This window comes from Sander lucioperca, chromosome 9, assembly GCF_008315115.2.
Source record: "Sander lucioperca isolate FBNREF2018 chromosome 9, SLUC_FBN_1.2, whole genome shotgun sequence".
Classification (NCBI taxonomy): domain Eukaryota; kingdom Metazoa; phylum Chordata; class Actinopteri; order Perciformes; family Percidae; genus Sander; species Sander lucioperca.
The window spans coordinates 7,081,253-7,103,328 of NC_050181.1; the positions used below are offsets into that span (position 1 = coordinate 7,081,253).

The 22,076-nt window shown below is 36.6% G+C and overlaps 2 protein-coding genes across 10 annotated transcripts in view; one reads left to right on the forward strand and one right to left on the reverse strand.

Moving 5' to 3' along the window:
* The window catches only part of si:ch211-106h4.9 (rab effector MyRIP), a 75,073-nt gene extending 68,744 nt beyond the window's left edge, over positions 1–6,329 (forward strand). For all 7 annotated transcript variants that reach the window (XM_036004717.1, XM_036004718.1, XM_036004715.1 and 4 more), the window contains 4 exons: positions 4,909–5,070; positions 5,333–5,434; positions 5,535–5,595; positions 6,190–6,329. In XM_036004717.1, coding sequence (XP_035860610.1) covers positions 4,909–5,070; positions 5,333–5,434; positions 5,535–5,595; positions 6,190–6,209 — 345 coding nt within the window. In that variant the 3' untranslated portion in view covers positions 6,210–6,329. The remainder of the gene's footprint in view (positions 1–4,908; positions 5,071–5,332; positions 5,435–5,534; positions 5,596–6,189) is intronic.
* A 1,844-nt stretch (positions 6,330–8,173) lies between these two features.
* si:ch211-106h4.6 (plexin domain-containing protein 2) lies at positions 8,174–21,401 on the reverse strand. Of its 3 annotated transcripts, XM_036005524.1 has the most exons (15): positions 21,173–21,401; positions 20,934–21,128; positions 18,765–18,976; positions 17,237–17,380; positions 16,644–16,713; positions 15,965–16,087; positions 15,730–15,848; positions 15,554–15,653; positions 15,334–15,429; positions 14,965–15,046; positions 12,115–12,175; positions 11,773–12,001; positions 10,729–10,764; positions 10,246–10,400; positions 8,174–9,700 (listed from the first exon to the last, which is right to left on the reverse strand). In XM_036005524.1, exons 2-15 carry the CDS (start codon positions 21,052–21,054, stop codon positions 9,485–9,487), a joined length of 1,764 nt encoding a protein of 587 aa, XP_035861417.1. In that variant the 5' UTR covers positions 21,055–21,128; positions 21,173–21,401; the 3' UTR covers positions 8,174–9,484. The 3 variants fall into 3 exon arrangements, with proteins under 3 accessions (XP_035861417.1, XP_031149824.1, XP_031149825.1); XM_031293964.2 differs by having other exon boundaries at positions 10,246–10,397; positions 20,934–21,375; XM_031293965.2 differs by lacking the exons at positions 20,934–21,128; positions 21,173–21,401 and adding an exon at positions 20,209–20,312.
* Positions 21,402–22,076: the final 675 nt, after the last annotated feature.

Genomic DNA, 22,076 nt, shown 5'->3' on the forward strand with positions numbered 1-22,076 from the left:
TACAAACTATACTATGACTTTTTTAGTGACTTTTTTCGACATACTATACTATGGCTTTTTTCGACATACTTTTTAGACATGACTTTTTTGTGACTTTTTTTGGCATACTATACTATGGCTTTTTTGTGACTTTTTTCGGCATACTATACTATGACTTTTTGTGACTTTTTTTTGCATACTATACTATGGCTTTTTTCGGCATACTATACAATGACTGTTTTTGTGATTGTTTTTGACATACTATACTATGGCTTTTTTCGACATACTATACTATGACTTTTTTCTGACTTTTTTTGGCATACTATACTATGGCTTTTTTGTTACTTTTTTCGACATACTATACTATGGCTTTTTTCGACAAACTATACTATGACTTTTTTAGTGACTTTTTTCGACATACTATACTATGGCTTTTTTATGGCTTTTTTCGACATACTATACTATGGCTTTTTTATGGCTTTTTTCGACATACTATACTATGCCTTTTTTAGTGGCTTTTTTCTACAAACTATACTATGACTTTTTTAGTGACTTTTTTCGACATACTATACTATGGCTTTTTTCGACATACTTTTTAGACATGACTTTTTTGTGACTTTTTTTGGCATACTATACTATGGCTTTTTTGTGACTTTTTTCGGCATACTATACTATGGCTTTTTTCGACATACTTTTTAGACATGACTTTTTTGTGACTTTTTTCGACATACTATACTATGGCTTTTTTCGACATACTTTTTAGACATGACTTTTTTGTGACTTTTTTTGGCATACTATACTATGGCTTTTCTCGGCATACTATACAATGACTGTCTTTGTGATTGTTTTCGACATACTATACTATGGCTTTTTTCGACGTACTATTGTATGATTTTTTTTTTGTGACTTTTTTGACATACTATACTAATACTTTTTTATGGCTTTTCTCGACATACTATACTATGGCTTTTTTCGAAAAAAAAGGGCTTTTTTCGAAATACTGTACTATGACTTTTTGTGACTTTTTTTTTGCATACTATACTATGGCTTTTTTCGCCATACTATACAATGACTGTTTTTGTGATTGTTTTTGACATACTATATTATGGCTTTTTTGACAACTGTACTATGACGTTTTTTATGACTTTTTTCAACATACTATACTATGACTTTTTTGTTACTTTTTTCGACATACTATACTATGGCTTTTTTCGACAAACTATACTATGACTTTTTTAGTGACTTTTTTCGACATACTATACTATGGCTTTTTTATGGCTTTTTTCGACATACTATACTATGGCTTTTTTATGGCTTTTTTCGACATACTATACAATGCCTTTTTTAGTGGCTTTTTTCTACAAACTATACTATGACTTTTTTAGTGACTTTTTTCGACATACTATACTATGGCTTTTTTCGACATACTTTTTAGACATGACTTTTTTGTGACTTTTTTTGGCATACTATACTATGGCTTTTTTGTTACTTTTTTCGACATACTATACTATGGCTTTTTTCGACAAACTATACTATGACTTTTTTAGTGACTTTTTTCGACATACTATACTATGGCTTTTTTATGGCTTTTTTCGACATACTATACTATGGCTTTTTTATGGCTTTTTTCGACATACTATACTATGGCTTTTTTATGGCTTTTTTCGACATACTATACTATGCCTTTTTTAGTGGCTTTTTTCTACAAACTATACTATGACTTTTTTAGTGACTTTTTTCGACATACTATACTATGGCTTTTTTCGACATACTTTTTAGACATGACTTTTTTGTGACTTTTTTTGGCATACTATACTATGGCTTTTTTGTGACTTTTTTTTTGCATACTATACTATGGCTTTTTTCGGCATACTATACAATGACTGTTTTTGTGATTGTTTTTGACATACTATATTATGGCTTTTTTGACAACTGTACTATGACGTTTTTTATGACTTTTTTCAACATACTATACTATGACTTTTTTGTTACTTTTTTCGACATACTATACTATGGCTTTTTTCGACAAACTATACTATGACTTTTTTAGTGACTTTTTTCGACATACTATACTATGGCTTTTTTATGGCTTTTTTCGACATACTATACTATGGCTTTTTTATGGCTTTTTTCGACATACTATACAATGCCTTTTTTAGTGGCTTTTTTCTACAAACTATACTATGACTTTTTTAGTGACTTTTTTTTTTTTTTTTAGACATGACTTTTTTGTGACTTTTTTTGGCATACTATACTATGGCTTTTTTGTGACTTTTTTCGACATACTATACTATGGCTTTTTTCGGCATACTATACTATGGCTTTTTTGTGACTTTTTTCGGCATACTATACTATGACTTTTTTGTTACTTTTTTCGACATACTATACTATGGCTTTTTTCGACAAACTATACTATGACTTTTTTAGTGACTTTTTTCGACATACTATACTATGGCTTTTTTATGGCTTTTTTCGACATACTATACTATGGCTTTTTTATGGCTTTTTTCGACATACTATACAATGCCTTTTTTAGTGGCTTTTTTCTACAAACTATACTATGACTTTTTTAGTGACTTTTTTCGACATACTATACTATGGCTTTTTCGACATACTTTTTAGACATGACTTTTTTGTGACTTTTTTTGGCATACTATACTATGGCTTTTTTGTTACTTTTTTCGACATACTATACTATGGCTTTTTTCGACAAACTATACTATGACTTTTTTAGTGACTTTTTTCGACATACTATACTATGGCTTTTTTATGGCTTTTTTCGACATACTATACTATGGCTTTTTTATGGCTTTTTTCGACATACTATACTATGGCTTTTTTATGGCTTTTTTCGACATACTATACTATGCCTTTTTTAGTGGCTTTTTTCTACAAACTATACTATGACTTTTTTAGTGACTTTTTTCGACATACTATACTATGGCTTTTTTCGACATACTTTTTAGACATGACTTTTTTGTGACTTTTTTTGGCATACTATACTATGGCTTTTTTGTGACTTTTTTTTGCATACTATACTATGGCTTTTTTCGGCATACTATACAATGACTGTTTTTGTGATTGTTTTTGACATACTATATTATGGCTTTTTTGACAACTGTACTATGACGTTTTTTATGACTTTTTTCAACATACTATACTATGACTTTTTTGTTACTTTTTTCGACATACTATACTATGGCTTTTTTCGACAAACTATACTATGACTTTTTTAGTGACTTTTTTCGACATACTATACTATGGCTTTTTTATGGCTTTTTTCGACATACTATACTATGGCTTTTTTATGGCTTTTTTCGACATACTATACAATGCCTTTTTTAGTGGCTTTTTTCTACAAACTATACTATGACTTTTTTAGTGACTTTTTTTTTTTTTTTTTTGACATGACTTTTTTGTGACTTTTTTTGGCATACTATACTATGGCTTTTTTGTGACTTTTTTCGACATACTATACTATGGCTTTTTTCGGCATACTATACTATGGCTTTTTTGTGACTTTTTTCGGCATACTATACTATGACTTTTTGTGACTTTTTTTTGCATACTATACTATGGCTTTTTTCGGCATACTATACAATGACCTTTTTTGTTACTTTTTTCGACACACTATACTATGGCTTTTTTATGGCTTTTTTCGACATACTATACTATGCCTTTTTTTGTGACTTTTTTCGACATACTATACTATGACTTTTTTAGTGACTTTTTTCGACATACTATACTATGGCTTTTTTCGACATACTTTTTAGACATGACTTTTTTGTGACTTTTTTTGGCATACTATACTATGGCTTTTTTCGGCATACTATACTATGCCTTTTTTGTGACTTTTTTCGACGTACTATAGTATGATTTTTTTTGTGACTTTTTTGACATACTATTACTTTTTTATGGCTTTTCTCGACATACTATACTATTACTTTTTTATGGCTTTTCTCGACATACTATACTATGACTTGTTTTGTGACTTTTTTCTACATACAATACTATGACTTTATGACATACTATGACTTTAGTTTTTTATGACATAATATACTGACATTTTTATGACATACTATACTATGACATTTTGACATGTTTGGCATACTATACTATGACTTTTTTGTGACTTTTCAACATACTATACTATGACTTTTTTGACATACTATACTATTACTTTTTTATGGCTTTTTTCGACATACTATACTATGACTTTTTTATGACTTTTTTTTACATACTATACTATGACTTTTTTTTATGGCTTTTCTCGACATACTATACTATAGCTTTTTTCAACATACTATACTGACATTTTTATGGCATACTATACTATGACATTTTGACATGTTTGGTATACTATACTATGACTTTTGTGAAATTATTCTGACATACTATACTATGACTTTTTTTGTCTTAATATATCTGTAATAAGAATGCCGAACCAGTGCCTTATGATCTTCACAAATACCTCCGTGAGATAAGCTGCTAGAGATAAAATGAAGATTTGAGGTTGAGGGTTCAAATCTTCAACATACTATGATTTTTTTGATATTCTATACTATCATTTTATTACTTTTTTTCGACATACTATACTATGACTGTTTTATGGCATACTATGACATATTTATGACTTTTTTGATACAATGAAATTTGACATTTTTATGACTTTATAACATGCTATGACTTTTTTTATTTTTATGACATAAATGACATACACAACATACTGTGACTTTTTATTTTTATGACATACAGTAGTGACATTTCTATGACCTACTATACTACGGAATTTTTTTCTTTTTCTATGACATACTATGACATTTCTATGACATACTGTACTATGACATTTTATGGCAGTCTATACTATGTGACAAGTCTTGATTTCAGAAGTTTTGAAGATAATCTTGTGTTGAATTGGACATGCTGCAGGTGTATGTGGCAGCTGGAGAGGTGTACAGTCTGGAGGCGGAGCTGAGTGACCTGGAGGAGTGTGCAAGGGGCATCTGCAGCGGGACGTCCGACATGGAGCTGTCCTTCCTGGAGGAGCAGATAGCATCTGCAGCTGCTAAGGTTCAACAGTCTGATCTGCAGGTGGGTTGAAGCTTGATTTGCATCCATTTTAAAGCTGAAACTGGCATATTAAGAAAGTGCTCTGCTGCTTCTTATTAGACCGGAATATGTGCAGTGTTGTGTGAGGCTTGTGAAGCGTTCATAAAAAAAAACACAGATTGACCTTATGGGGACACTGAAATCAAAGGTCAAAGATTGAAAAGACAACTGTAACAACTATAACATCAGTCTGATCTTCATCAAACATGTACTGTGTTACATGTTTGTGTTGTTTCTGCTCCAGACTTGTGACATCTCGGCCAGAATTGCTGCTTTGAAGAGTGCAGGCCTCAATGTGGACCCACAACAGTCACGCTTCACTAAGACCAAGACTATTCCAGTTATGGTACTTGCATACTATATATGTATATATATACATAATATCATAAGAGTGTAAAACACTTGTTCAAGAATAAAAAAACATGTTTCACATGCATTTTTTGCAGCCTGTCACTGTGGACTCATCAAGACAGCTGAGGAGGCGATTACCTGCACCACCAGTGAAAGGTTAGAAACACATACTGTGTCCCAATAATATACATGCTACCTGTATACAGTGCATTATATACTAATTGTCTTAGGATACTTAACTTTTTACAGTTCCTGCATCATGTCATGTATTATGTTATACAGTTTCATACGAAACAGTAAATCAAACTGTGACTTTAGAATTAAACTTCACAAAATGTTTTTCCAAGGATGTAATAGCTATTTTGGGGTTTTCCTGGACATTTGTTTATTTCCCCAGGTCCTCTATTTCCTGTGTGTAATGCATTGTGGGACAATAGTGTCCATCTGCAGCACCCTCAAAAATCAAGTTTTTAATGAACTTACTTTTGTCACATTTCCTATGTGAACATTCTACATACTTATAAGCCGCTTAGATTTAATATGTAGCATGGAGTATTTGAACAGTTATAGTGTCATTTTTTCGTTTAAGTAAATAGAAATTGTTGACACAAATTAATACAAAAATGCATATTTTTAGTATTTTTCTGATATGTAATATGCACCTATTCAATAAGTGTGATTTGACTCTTTTATTATAGTACCTCAAGATCACTATTAATGCATCATTTTCATTTTGTCTAATTCTGTCAGAAGACAAAGAGGAAACCTAAATCATCGATCCAGGACCTTTGCAGTACCTCCAACACAGCAGTGCCTTGACCCTCTCACTCTGCAGCCTACAGGCCGCTCTTAAGTTCCATTGCCTTAATTTCATTTTTAGACTAAACATGCCTCAAATATTACAGGACACTAGTACTGTATGTCACTGGAGGAAACTGTTGATTCTCGTGTAAGCTTACCAAAATGTACAGTAGATGAAACTCCAGTTCTGAAAATGTATAGGCATTGATCAATCTGATAAAGAGAAGGAGCAGGTTAAACCCTCAGCTCACTAGAAAATCACAACTTTTGAACATTTGAGTTTTAGGACTTTTTTTAGATTTCCAAAAAATGAGAAAACTGGTGAAATTATTACATTGTATAACAGCATGTGTTCAAAAAAATCCTAATGTTTTAATAATACTTTTGAAAGACTTCATTTTAACATAATTAGCTGTCCATTTAACTTGCTGATGAATAAAGCTATACATATACTGTACAGTGACTGAAAAATGTAAAAATTACACAGGTGGGAACAACAGGATTGGGTTGTAACGGATTACATGTAATCTGGATTACGTAATAAGATTACAAAAATCAAGTAACTATAATCAGCCCAGTTTACAATACAAAAATGTGTAATCAGGTTACAGTTACATTGTTGAGGATTACCTGATTACATTTTGTCATGCAAACAATGCAACTTTTTTATGATAGCCTGTTTTAATTTGACAAGCAGTTCATTCATTTGTCCACTAGATGTCACTATCATCCAATTGCCTGTGTAGTTTCTTGACAAGAAAAAGGTTCAAATCAAAAGGATCAGCGTCAGTCTAGGCAAAGGTCTAACGGAAATAAAATCACCATAAATCGTCAAAATCTCATGCGATTTTCTAGTTTTTTTGGTTCGTTCCAAAGGTCAGACATGTATTTATGATCGAGTCCAGAGAAAATTTAAGCTTTTGATATTAATATAATCTAATTCATGTTCAAAATGTAATGCCTAGTGCTTGTAGGCCTTGGTTTATTAGTCACATTCTTCCACTTAAGTAAACTTAAAATGAACTATCGCTACTTACCATAGCCTAGCCTACTGCATGCAAAATGGCTACAATGGTGTGACAATTGATTACATTACAAAATAAACTTACATTAATAAACTAATATCCTTCACCGTGATATTTAATATAAAGACCGTAATAGACCTCTCTCTGCGCCCTCTGCACCGCTAAACAATTAGCCCCCTAGCAAGCAAGTAAACTAGATTACCAGCCAGCCGGTCAGCCTCTAAATTAGTAAAATGTAAGAACTTAATGTTTAATTCACACGCTCTTGTCCAATCTAAGGAAAGCACATTGATATCGCCAGATGAGTGACATGTTTGTTTGGTTTATTTTACGATAACCAGTGTAGGATGAAGGCATGTTGGGTGGAGGAAATTAGCAAGCCAACGTTAGCTAACGAGACAGCATAGATAGATAGATATATATATATATATATAGATATATAGATATATATAGATATATAGATATAGATATAGATATATAGAGATATATAGATATAGATATATAGATGTGTGTATATATATATATATATATATAGATAGATATATAGATATATATAGATGAGACGGTAGCGGGACGTCCGCTCTGCTCCCACTGTAGGCAGACTTCTTTGCTGAGACAACGGATGACAGCCCGGGAGAGGCACAGTCCAGTTAGCCATCTCCCAGGACCTCTGTCTTCCCAGCGGGGGTGAAGCGGAGGGACCGTAGGCTCTGTTCAGTTCTGCCGCTGCTTGAGCAAACGCTGTTTGTTGTGGGTATCATAGCAACAGTATCCGGTTTCCCTTGTGTTGTTGAATGATGAATAGATTATTTTAATTGTGCAAGTTTTCTCATGACTTGCCTAACTACGAATTCTGCAATGTAAACAAGTGCGTTCTCAGTAAGGCACTCAAAGCTTTTTGCTAAATAACTATGGTCCAACACAACACCAGTGATTAACTCAAAGGGAGAGGATGCAATGTTGTCATCGTCGTCCTCAGCTGGCACCACAGATGACATGTCAACAGCTGAGAGACACATGGTGTCATCCTGTGGTTGAACGTCCATAAGCAGCACAAAAGTCCGGCATCAGTATAAATATCTATGTGTTCTAAGTACAGGCGGAGATAGCAGAGTTAGCTACTTCCTATGACAAGCGCAACCTACAGACCCCCGTTCCAAAATGGCGGCGGTGTTGACGCATGCTTAGAAGCCCAAGGCAACATCTAGTCAATATATATATCTATGGCTAGCTATCAGGTGGTCCAATGATGATAAACTAATGGTTTCAGTTATTTCACCTTTTACGGATATGTTCAGAGTAAAGAAAGTATGTTTTTAGTTAGTTCACACAGGAATGCTTTAATGAGAGCAAAAAGATTTTTTAGATGTAATGAAATAAAGAGAAAAATAAAATGAGAATTCATTGATCAATTCTGTGGCGGTGTCTTTTACTTAAGGTGCATATTTATTGAAGTGAACTAAGAGTAATCCTAAAGTAATCAGATTACGTTACATCTTTTGGGTAATCCAACTGATTACGTTACTGATTACAAACATTGCCATGTAATTTGTAGTCAATAATGGATTACATTTCAAAGTAATCTGACCCAACCCTGGGGAACAATTATAGCATGTTTAGAAAATTGTTGCGAGACTTTTTTCCATGGTTGTGGATGTTTGTACAAGAAACTAATCAGTAATTATGTTTTCTGCCTTTATTATTAAGTTCAGAAAATAAAGTAGAAATTCAAAAGGTTGCAGGCTTTGCTTCACTGTAAAAATGTTATGCTCGGAGGTAAACAGCAGTGAAAACACTGTGCACCCTGTTCGCCCCTCAGATGAAGGTGGGTGTAATGGTGAGGAATTTAGTCTGTATTTTTGAGATGAGGAAATGACACCCGAATATGACATTCCTCCTTGTGAAGGTTTGAAACGACGCATAACAGCTCTGGAAAATAACAGCCGTCTTTGAGAGAAATGGTCTTAAACATTCAGCAGCGTCACCTCTCGCTCTTTGTGACGCAGGCATCACAAGTTTTTATCTTTTTTATGTTATGCCTAAAAACTGAATAAAATATTCTGTAGTTACATTTTCCTCATAGAGGCTTGGCGGTTTCCTCTCCGAACACTCAAAGTCTGTCCTTAAAACGACTTTGAGCAACAGCTGAATGGAAATAAAGTCTCCCTCACATAGAGGTCCAGCTCTGTCCCAAAGCTTTCTGGGATACGTAGTTTTGGTCAGGAGTTCTCTGAGACTAAGAAGCGCTCCCTCTGATCAGGAACTATGAATCCTTCTTTCTGTTCACTCTCTCTTCTGTCTGACATGACAAAAGACTGTTTGGGGTCGATGACCACCATGCCGTCTTTGTCCTGACCAGGAGCCTCCACCTCGGCGTAAGAAGGGCGCCCGGAGCCCCGTCTGAACTTCATGATTGGCCACCGGGTCGGTCGCCGCTGAGGGGGGGAATGAACACACAAGTGGGTTTCAAGATAAATTTAGATATAATATTGAATATTGAGAAAACGTGTAAAGTACACAGCACTTAATAGTTGTATGCATTTGTATGAGATGTTTCTGCTCTCCTAAATATATATATTTTTAATTGCACTGCGGGGGATAATAAAATATTTCTTTATGCTCCAAACACCATTTGGGACAGACACTATTACAAACTTATGGTCTAAAAAAACAACCATTGTGCAGACCAAAGAGAATGTTTGTTTTAAATTCTATAGTAAAATTAAACTCCCCAGCTTCCAAAAATGTCAAATATTTCCAACTAAATTTCACAGAAAGAAAAAGTGTGGCATAGCTTCAGTGAAGTCTAATCTCCAAGTAGTTGTCAAAGTATCTTGATCTAAATTAAAGTGTAGGAAGAACCAGCTTTTTTATTTTTAGACTCCACTGCTTGCAATGCAACACATACATCTGACAAATGCATGGCTCTTTCAAAGGAAGGGACTATGGAGAATTTATTATGGATTATGGTGTCACTGACCTCCATGAAGAAGAGGCTGGCGCTGGAGGTGGGGTGGTTGTACATGTAGACAGACACAAGGACGGCTGCTCCGATGATCACCATCACCATGATGATTCCTGCCAGAAGACCAGTCTGTGGCCCATCGCTCTCTCCTGTGGTCTCCTCGTCTTCTGCTATACAGAGGTGGTGATGAGACTGTCAGCGATTCTACTAATACTCTAGTTATAGACTTAAAGCCAATGTGTGTAGAATTTGCATGCCCTCCTCTGATACAACTAGGGGACACTCGAGATTGGGCTAAAAGCAGCACACACATGCAGATATTTCTGTTTGTTAGACTTCTAGCAAAGCAATTTAAACAACGGTGTAATCACAAACTTTTTCACATAGTGGCTTTAACTATCAGATCAATTGTAAATATGTAAGTTTTGTGCTGAAAATATCACGTACCGATAATAAAATTACAGTCAGACACACAGTAGGTGAACATGAACGACTTACGTGCTTCATTGATGTGCAAAGACATCTTTGTGTCATCTAGAAAAAGAAATACAATGACATAATATACTACTTTTAAATATAAAATACAGTATGTCATGCGTTGTACTTTTTTTTTTTTAAATCAGTCATCAAGTTTAAGAATGGTTTGTCCTGCCAGGAATAAAATAAACTTCTCAGGAAAAAAAACAATTCAACAATTTCAAGAGATTGACCATGACCATTTACTGTAAAAGAGAAGCTTTTTGAGTAGTTACTACATTCGTTTTTTTTTTTTATTTAAATTCTGTATGTTATTAACTGAAATACTGTAGTGTACTACGAGTGAAATCTCAGAAAGTGCAAAATCTGTTGGTTCCCCACAGGCATCCCAAATTGGAGCAGTGCAGGGCCTTTTGCAGTGAACAGTTAGGCAGCAAAAAAAATATGCAATTTATAATGTAATTCCCATTTATTCACTTCAAATGATACAGTTCTTTGCATTTTGAAGTTAAAGATATTCAAAACAAACATCCCATAATGCAAAGAGAACATTTTAAGAATAGCTTTAGGATTCCTTATATTAAAAAAAAAAAAAGAGTGTGCGAGTAAAATAATCGTGCTTCTGTTAGAGAAGGATGTTATATTCTTTCAGCTTACAAACAATAGCAATACAACCAAAAATAACAGCCCTCCTATATTCTGACTCAACCAGAGTGACACACATACATTGAGTCATCCCTCAGCAGCTGAGGCCACTATGCAGTATTTAACATAGCGCTGTATACACTCAGCTAGGAGCTAACAGAGGGCTGGGAAATAGCTGACCACTTGACCCTCACACTGTCAGTAGTATTAATTCATGAGCTGGAAATGACAACCGCCCTGTCCTAAATAAGATTTTAACACTAAAAAAAGTAAAACTGAAATTCATTGAGGTTAAGCTATCAAGAGGATTCTATAAAAGGTAGTGGGACATTCAAAAAAGAACCATATTTGCAAATACTGTAGTGTTAGATGAACAAAACATAACACGTTTTGTTTACAGGTGATTGGCAAGCATCTTACCTTCAGCAGGTTTGCTGGTAGGAGGCTGTTGAGTGGATATTATTCTTCTGCTTGTGCTGCTATGTGTTGAGGGGTTGGTGACAGTGGATGTACTGTGGAGGGGGATGGAGGTCATGCTGGAGGTCTTCTGATGCATTGCGGTCGCTGTAACAGGAGTGGTCGTATGTGTGAGGTGGCGAGATGTGGCGTTTGTTACGTCTGTCATTCGAAGACACCGGAGATCTCTTCTCTGGACAAACAAACATTAGTAAACTTTTTTGTGCAGACAGACACTCAAGTGGTGCCAAGTGTGAACCGAGTTCAACTTTGTGGAATTTACTGAAATGCTAAAATAATGAGAACCTCCTCCGGGCAGCCAAGGTCGACCCAGTCCTGCCGGTAACGATCAAAGCCACTGGAGCATCTGACAAAGGAAGTAAATATATATAATGAACGTGTACTTAAAGGAGAATTCCGGCCAATTTTTACGTTAATCTTGATTGCTATAAATATGCGAGTACTTTCGATTGAAAAAAACCCGACCTGAATCGGTCCTAGCAAACTGGAGTTGCTGCAGCTACCTCTACGAGCGTCCACTGAGCTAAAACGGCAGTTGTCGGGGCAGGTTTTAGAATGCCTTTGTGCCTCTTAACAGACACAAAATGCAATTAAAATGTCTGTGCAACATGAACAGGGCCCTTACGTGACAACAAGATGCGTTTTCAACTCAGACGTTTAAATTCACCTACCCTATCTCTATCCTGCTGATAGCTAACTCACCCTGCTAGCTGCTAGCTGTTAGCTGCTAGCTGCCGTCCGTGATAAGTGTGTTCAGCCAGGCTTATTCTGTGATAATCATCACGCAACAGTTCCGTGTGTATTTGTAGCTCATCCATTTTGTGTGTGATCGATCTGGTGTTGGTGAGTAGGAGGCTTGGCATTGTCAATCTGTGTGGTAGTTCCCTTAGCAGGCCCAACCGGGATCCTTGCTTCTGATTTCTCCCCGCCTTCGTCGCCTCACACTCCCGAAAAACAATCCAGCGAGCGCCCGGTGGTCTGGCTATGTCCTCCAGAGGACAGGTCATGCCTTCGCGACGAAAACTTGAAGTTTATTCCCCCTCAAAAGTAGGTAATTGAGCACTGTAGTGGTTATGACCATATCAGTGACTATGTAACTACATGGAAATGGGCCAAATGATGTCTGTGGCTTGCAAGGATTGCTTCTCGTAGCAATCTGCACACTTCAGCACGAGACTACAGCTAGCCTTCTCTAACGCTATCAGTGTGCAAGCCACAGACATCATTTGGCCCGTTTCCATGTAGTTACATAGTCACTGATATGGTCATAACCACTACAGTGCTCAATTACCTATTTTTGAGGGAGAATAAACTAAATAAATATAGTTGTTTTTTTTTCTATCGACTGTACTCGCATATTTATAGCGATCAAGATTAACGTAAAAATTGGCCGGAATTCTCCTTTAAGCTGTAATTACAGGTTAACCTTCATAAACATACAACATACTGTACTGACAAAGTGTTTGAGGGACAAGTCTGAATCAAGCCTTTACAACCAAATGTTATTGAAGACTTTTGCATCCAGCTAATATCCAATAATATACGTACTTACACTTTATATTCCCCTGCAATAGGGCAGCATGTAGTAAAGCAATAGGGAAAAAACAAAGCTATTGTAAATTGGTTTAGTCTTAAAGGATATGTTCATATTTTTTAATTGTCTATCTTAATACAACACTCATCTGTCCCACATTGTAAAGATTATCGTTCGCTGTAATTGTTTCTCCTCTGTCCGTACTGCCTGCAAAGAGATTCTTTCTTTCACTTACTCCTTTAAGTAAACCCAAAGTCCTCATTCTATACGAATATACATTCAGCAAAAACTAAAATGAGGCTTCAGAGATACAATTTTTGCCAATTGCTTACAAACTAAAAGTGAATGCTTAGACAAAAGCATCAAAACCTTAACCTTTTGTTACCATGCCTTAAACAATGGCACCAAAAGTACAAACGTGTTTTCTGCTTTGCACTTTGTTTGCAAATCTGCAACACAATTCTTGCACAACACTACACACTGTTTCTTACATAAGAAACTTTGTTCAAGAATGAAAACTCTAGCAATCATTGGGAAAACTCTTCAAAATGCAAAACAATATTTGAAATTGGCAACACACCCACACACATGATCACCCTGCGTGCCGCCATTAGTCAGTCCCTCCAGGATTTCGCGATGTTCGCGCCAATTCACGCAGATTCAACCAATCACCGTGAATTTGGTGCGACTCACAATTTTTACCAATCACCGCAACCTTTCCGCAAATTTGACCAATAACCTGAAGTTTCCCGCGACTTCAACCAATCCAAGCAGTCCCACGTGCCCTCTGAGTGCCACTGACCAAGCGGGAGTGAGAACGGGTTGATCATTTGTGATATGAAGACGAGACGTGTGTGACTTGAACATCTCACATTTACCAACAAAACATACAGCAAAAGACTGTATACATTTGAACGTAAATGTACAATTTTTCACTCTGAAGTCACTGAAGCTGCTGCCGTTTCAATCCTGTCGGTTCTCTGCAGCGGGCGGGGCTGCTGCTCTGTTCCCCCCGCGACTGACGTGCGCGCGCACACGCACGCACGCGTGCACACGCACGCGTGCACACGCACGCACGCAGTCCCAGGCCAGGATACGAAATTAATTAACAATGTAAAGATCAACAAGCCACTGACACATATGTTCAAATTTGATTCATTCAATAAATTATAATTTTTTGTCTTAAATCCACCAGCCATTTTCATATTATACCAACATTTGCAGCATCCTGAGCCTTTTTGGTAAGGTTACTAGGAAATCTCAGCCCAGAGTAATTTTATTCTCCCCAAAACAACTTTCCTTTTTATTTTTAAAGAACTATACAAAAAAAAAAAAAAAAATAGCAACTTTTATCGCAATTTTTTACAAAAGCTCTCGCGAAATCAGGCATTTTGGGCCACAACAATCTCAAAAAAAGGCAGCGAAATCCTGGAGGGACTGATTAGTCTGCAAGGAGTTCTCCATCACCATGCCACTCTAGGTCCCTACAATACTGCACACATAATCACATTTCTGCATGCACTATATAATGTAGTTGTACAGGACAGACGAATGTGCAGCCTTGTCAGTGGTATGTGCTCTCAGAGTGCTTTCCAGTTTACCTTTGTAGCCGACTGCACCAGCTGCAGTTAAAGCCAATCTGAGAAGTGACACATGGACCACAGCTGGAGAACTGGAGACATGCTGAGAATAAAGAAAACTGTGAAGAGTTAGGAGGAAGAGATGGCTTTGACTTCTGTGAATTAAACCTGAATGTATTTTTACAGGCCATCCTGCAGCATAGAGCTAACATACAACAGCTGCTACTGATCATAAGCTAGTTTCATACATAAGTGTTAAAAGTGTACAACACAAGTGTACAATACAAACATGTAAAATACATTTTCAGATTAGGTTACTGATGATCCAAGTTTTCAGAACATAGATGTGTGTTTTGCATCTCTTTGTATACTTTATTAGCATTAACGTACTTGGGAGAGGTAGCATCTCCACAGCTGTAGAATTGGAGATTTTGGACTTGAGGATGTCGACTTTGTGATACTCATAAATGGTTCTCCGACGAACATCTGGAGCATGTCAGAAAAGATGTGATGTTGTTAATATCTAGTGAGATCCAGTGCTTTGTTTAATGAGTTGGCTGGTAAAAATATGATAAGAAGAATGTCTTTATACACCAAAAGTGCCACTCACTGGGGATCTGCTCTATCTCATGAAGAACCACAAAAGCATCCGACAAGCCCACCTTGACAGGATGATTCTCAGTGCTGATGCCGTTGATGTCTAAAGGAATCTATAAAACAAAAAGGCTGAATAATTAAACAAATTCCACATTAACAGAAGAACACAAAGTTGAGAAGAAATGTCACCTCTTTGTATGCAAAGATGATACGTCCGTCACTGTGCAGAGCGGCCTGGAAGGTGAAAGATCCTAGACTGATGTTGTCCTGGAGGTACATCCGGTTCCACTGAACCACCAGGGCAGTGCCTACATGGTAGACATGCATAAACATAATCATTGACATACATTTAGTATAAATATTCTACAGCAGACCCACAAACAAAAAGCCACAATTGATGACAGTTGAGTAAAACGTCTCTTACCGTTATCAAAGTAAAACACAGTCGAGTTTTGGGACAGGCTTGTGTCAAAATTTGCCATCAAAGGGGCGATGTACTGAGTGGCTGTGAGCATTCGGTGAATTATATCTCCAGTGTAAATGAAACCTGTGAGAGGATAACATGCAGAGGTTACAATTTGGATGTAATGCAGGGAGACATTCACAATCAGTTTCAATCATGGACTAGATATGAGACAAAGGGCCCCTCTCCCCACACACAAACTGCTTCACTCACAGTAACTTTTTATTCTGTTGTGTTTTGGCAGGTTAATCTAGTTCTTCAACTTCTGCTGCTTGAAAACAGATCCTTAACTTCAGTACTTTGTTGGAGATAGAGAGGTTGTATAGAAACATATCCACACTGATCATACAAAAGACTAAAGCATGTGCCAAAAATATTCAACATAACATCACTGCAAACCTGTGATGCAGGTTATAGTTTCTTAAAGCAGCGCTATTCTGCTGTCAAATATATTCATATTGCTTAACGCATTTAGATTTTGGCCTTCTAAGTATGCACTGTGCGGCTGCTATGAAGGTAAAAAGTGAACAAAAATATAATAAAAATTCATATAAAGTTGCTCTACTTGTAGCTACTTTGAATACAGATTGTGCATTATAACTTTGAGCTAAAGAAAAGAGGTGTGTAGTTAAAGACTTACCTCCAGTTGCCACTGTGATTTCTTTTAGTATATGTCCGTAGAAAGGGAAGTTGAAGGAAAGATTCACTCTCTGGAAACGAAGAAAGAAAAAGTGTAATATCAACTGTATGTTAAAGATGGTCAACAACCATTTTCATATACACCAACAACTTTTTGTCCGAATCTTTAATCGTGTAAAACAGCTTATAATAAGCTTCAATGCAACCAAGTGAGAGTTAACTCAGCTTTTGATTTAATACGGTGCCTGTGTTCTCAACTCAATACATTTGTCTGTGAAAGTTCTCAATCATCTAGGTCATAGTTATCTAGTGAAGGGTTAAAGTCAAGGGCAACTGGACCTTCAACTTTTCAAGTCCAGTTGCTGTTGAGTTGAACCCTTCCTTGGCTAATTCAATACACTCAGAAAGTAAACTGTAATACACTAATCAACACTTCTTTAATTCAATGTCTAAATCATTTGGACATCAAAATCTTTTGAAGGAAGTCAAGCAAATACACAAATTAAAGATGGATTCCCCAATGAACTTCTTTCACAGGAGATATTTGCATAAAACACTGATTGTCCCATTTATTCACACGGACTGATTTCATACCTCAGCTTGTCTGTGGATGCTGGACAGGAAGCCACAGACCTTCCACTCATCCTCTTCCATCTCATCGATGTTCACCCACAGCTCTTTGCTGGCTGAGTCTCCAGAACCGTAGATTTTAGATGTATAGTAGGCGGGATCAATGTCCTATCCAAAAATGTAGGGATTGAAATGTTTTAAAACACACATTAAATCAGTATGAGGGACAAAAAAATGGAACTAAATTGATTGAATCATCAAATGTGTTAAGTTTTAGCTTAAAGGACAATTCCGGCGCAAAGCGAACCTAGGGGTTAATAACAGATGTGTACCCACTCTGTCATTCTCTGGGACATGTTTTCATGCTAATTGATTGTGTTTGTAGCTTCAACGACGCTAACGGACCGCTGGTTAGCTTACAACGCTAGTATTCGGGGCACAGGGAAAGTAAAAACAAATCGCTATTTATACTACTAAAAAGGCTCAAAATATCACCAAACTTCAACGGTAGCATAGTGGGGGTCCCTAGATGTTAACCGAAGCATTGAGAACTCTGTAAGTGTACAGACAGTTTATTGAACGAAGAGCTGCGGGAGCGCCGTGAAAGGGCTACGAGAGAGAGAGCTATGCCGCAACAGAGCCTCATACTTTATGATTGAGGTAAGTTTGGAGACACTACCTTATTTAATCATTAAATTAATAAATATTTTTGTTTTGTGTTCTCGTCTTACTGCCGTCTCAACACCGGAACTAAACAGAGGTATGAATTAGCACAACATTCATGCATTTCTTTCACATCTACTGCAGTCAGATTCACTGTGTTCACTCGGAAGGAATCACTTCACATGGGTAGGCACTTGTAATGACATTTCGAACATGTTAAGAGGCTAAAAGCACTTTTAACACTTGCCCTGTTTCAGTCTCCTGGGTGCAAACTGTAGCAGGAGGATAACACGGTGTAGGCAACGCCGACTGTTTTCGTTTTTCTCGCTACTGACAGCACTCCAAATTTACAAACAACAGAGCTACGTGTTGAAATCGACCGGAATTCTCCTTTAATATTATTCCCAATATACTATATTACTATATTGTATTTCCGAATCTTTCTTGTTAATTCTCTAATATGGCATCTAATACCAATGTTCAAACAATGTTCACCCATATCATCGTACAAGACAGAGATTCCCTAACGGTTATTATTTTAAAGCCCTGCTTCATTTTCCAAAACATCACTACGTTTTGCGAAATACATTTTCTATGAAAGGGCTGGTCTTTATGAACGCATTATATGCAAACATTATATGCAGAGCATTTTATAGCAGAAAGCGTTATCAAGAATGTTGCTATGCAATGTTATAAAACACATTTTCTGTTTGTTATGTTCTAACTCGCCTGCTTTCGAACAATTGTTACCTAAATGTCCCGGACTACATTCCTATAAATACATCACCTACCAAAGGGAGACATCCCTTCAATGTCATTTTCAGTTATGACTTTAGTTCCTTTGTTTTTCTTCACCTGCTGAACATCTCTTAGCTGTAAATAACATTACCACAATCTGTGTAGCATTGTCGTGACCGTCCTCCATCAGCAGGTCTGGATCTGACTCTTCTGGTTGGTGCTGGTCTCTGTAGTGGCCTCTGTTGTCTGCAGCCCAGCCAGGGGCCCCAGACCTGGGACTTGTCTCCCTGGGCTTGCTCCCTGCGACTACATACAACCCATCCTCTGGAGAAGACAGCCCCTGTGTGTCAGTACGGTAGACTCCTGAGGAATCGAATAGAGGGAGATAATTTATTGTTGTTTTGATCACATTGTTTACTTACTGTGTCTTTTTTCGAGTACCATCATTATATTTCTAACAGTAAAATCAAAATGCCTGGGCTGATGCTGACAAAGACCCACATTTTAGCAATCTTAGTACAAATGTCCTAACAGTAGTTTAACTATTTACAGACTGTAAATAGCCAAATACTGCCATAAAAATAATAGTGCTAAAACAATAGGTTGATTAATACATTTTTTGATCAATTTAAGATTAATCTACAGCATTTAGAAAACAAAAAACAAGGCAGCCACTGCTCTCAAGTTTAGGAAACAAGTAACTTTACACACATCTTCCTGAATAGTAAAGAAACACTTGGATCCAAAATAAATCCATAACATTAAATTAGTTCTTAGAATTGACACTGAGCTTAAATTTCCCAGCTCCAGATGTTAAAGTTTCCAAAGATAGCAAATATGTCCGGCTATATTTTGGGGAGGTTTGTATAAAATGATGCACAAGGCATCGCATCTAGAATATATTTCCAATAGGATTTAGATTTTTTTTAAAACATGGGGTCTTGGGTTTGAATATTTCACTCAGTATAAACATCATATAGCTTAGATAAAAAGCTTGAAAAACCTGGCACACAACATATAAGTGACTGTCAGCGTGGAATATTAAGACTATTTTAACAACCTTAAGTGGGAATGAATAAGGGAAACTGTATGTTAAGGGGATGTTAGATGTGGAGAATGCCTCTTTGAACATTTCAAATATCAGTAAGCAAACTTTGGCATCTTCTTCTCACATGCAATGGGACATAAACAATTCTCCAGTGTGTGCCATGTGGCAAGCATGCGTGGTCACCCCGTCATTCTGCCCCTTCCAGTGACAACAGTACGTCCTAATTTTTCTTTTCACAGCAGAGGGTGAAAGCATGCTTCACATTCTTCACACCAGCAGGTCCAGGACCAGGCATGTGAGGCTGGGCAGCGGTGGATGTTGTCTATATTTCTGTCACATGGTGGCCCTGTGGCTGCAGAGGCCTCACAACCCTCCACCAGTGTGATGTGGGCAGTGTATTGATGCTACATAATAAGAACAATTATTGGTAACAAAAGCAGTAACTGTATAAATACTGGAGTGACTAACTGTCACTGAGATGTTGTTAAAATACCCACCCTGTAGATCAACAAAAGTCAGATTTATCATACAGTTCAATGCATCTCACCCATTGCTGTTGCAGAACAGTTCAACTTTTCTTTTTCCACTTTAAATAAACAAAATGCTCCACAGAAAATGTAAAACCCACAGATACTGGCATAAACAGGTGCTGTTTCAGCTGAGACACCTGAAACTGACACCTTAATTTGTCTCCATCAACATAAAGATTCTCCACCTGGTGGTGAAGGTGTAAACACAATTAAGCAGGTACACATAAAACTGAAAAGGATTACTACAATTATAGTACGTTGAAATATATGATTTATTTCCCCTGGTATTTGAGGTTAAAGAGAGTATTGTGAAAAACTTAAATGGTAGTACCTAGTACCCCAATTGGGGTACTAGGTACTACCATTTTAATTTATTTAATGTGGTCTTAATACCGTGTCAAAGATTTTTCACTCAGCCATAAAGAAAATACAAGGGAAAACGAAAGAAAATATCAAAACATCTGCACGCATGTTATAATTGCCACATTCAATCTAAAGATATTGGTATTGGCAGATAATTACAAAAAAAGACTTACCCTTACAATAAATGACGCAGTAGCCTAACGTTACCAAATTCACAGGAGGTAACTTTAACGCAACGGTAGTGTACTTATGTTATCTATCTTAGCTATCTAGTGTAATTATGTTATCTATCTTATTGTAGGCCTATATAAACATGTACAGTTTCTTCTTTAACTAAAGTTCCGAAAGGTAACGTTATTAGCAGATATATCTAACTTACCATAAGCGGATTTTAGCTTCATGAAGCTTATTTGTAACTGGAAAACAATGACTAGTCCTGTGATGAGATTAACTGCCTTTGTCAGGGTCACTGCCATCCTTCCTCTTAGTTCGTAACGCATTTTAAAAGCGCAACATGTTTTATTTGGCGCATGTGAGTTTGCGCCTGTGACCGGGACCCTCCAATGTCTCACTGTTGGTAAAAAAAAAAAAAAGAAAAGAAAGTAGGCTACCTAACGGAAACGTTACTTGTCTAATTAGAAGAAGAAAAAAAACACGCAAGACTTAAACGACGCAAACTTTACTATTAATGTACCCTAACGTAAAGTTTCTCGGCATGTTGATGTCCATACATGGATATAGACGTATGTCCATGTTTCAGATTGTCCACAGACCATCTGTGCGTCAGTTCAGTCTTCTCAGGAATGAAACGCTGTTCTGCGATGAGAAGCTGGACCCGTGGAAACGCTGCCTTCAGGTGCTGTCGTAATTGTCATAGTTATGAGCCCAAAGCAATGGTGGAGGAAGTATTCAGATCATTTACTTAAGTAAAAGTACTACACACTGTAAAAAAAACAAAACCATGTTACAAGTAAATGTACAGCATTCAAAATGCCAATTAAGTAAAAACCTAATCCGGAAAATACTATTATGCTGAAAAATGGCCCCTATGACTGTTAATTATATATTATTGATTTATTACTATAGTCAGGATTTTACAGTTGCAATTGGTTGAAGTAGAGCCAAAATGAAAATATATATTCTCAAGGACTGCAAATAATGGCTATTTTTATTATGGTTAATCTGCTGACTGTTTTCTCAATTAATCGATTGATTGTTGAATGTCACTGAAGATTACAAGGAGCAAATGAAGGCAGCAGAGGTTGTGTACCTCATGTAATTCCAAAGTTCCCCCACTAGATGGCCCCAATCACAACAAACCTATGGAACCAGATGAATGTAAGCCATTATATCATTTGAACATTAGCTTCCCCTAAATCTAGAGTAAATGGAAGAGTAATAAAGTTGGTCAGTTAAAAATGATTGATGGTTAGGTGTGATCTTCACAGGCCGATCAAGCACTATCTTTATGCGTGAGTTAATACAGAGTATGGTTTGACAACATAAACTTTTGAGTATTTTG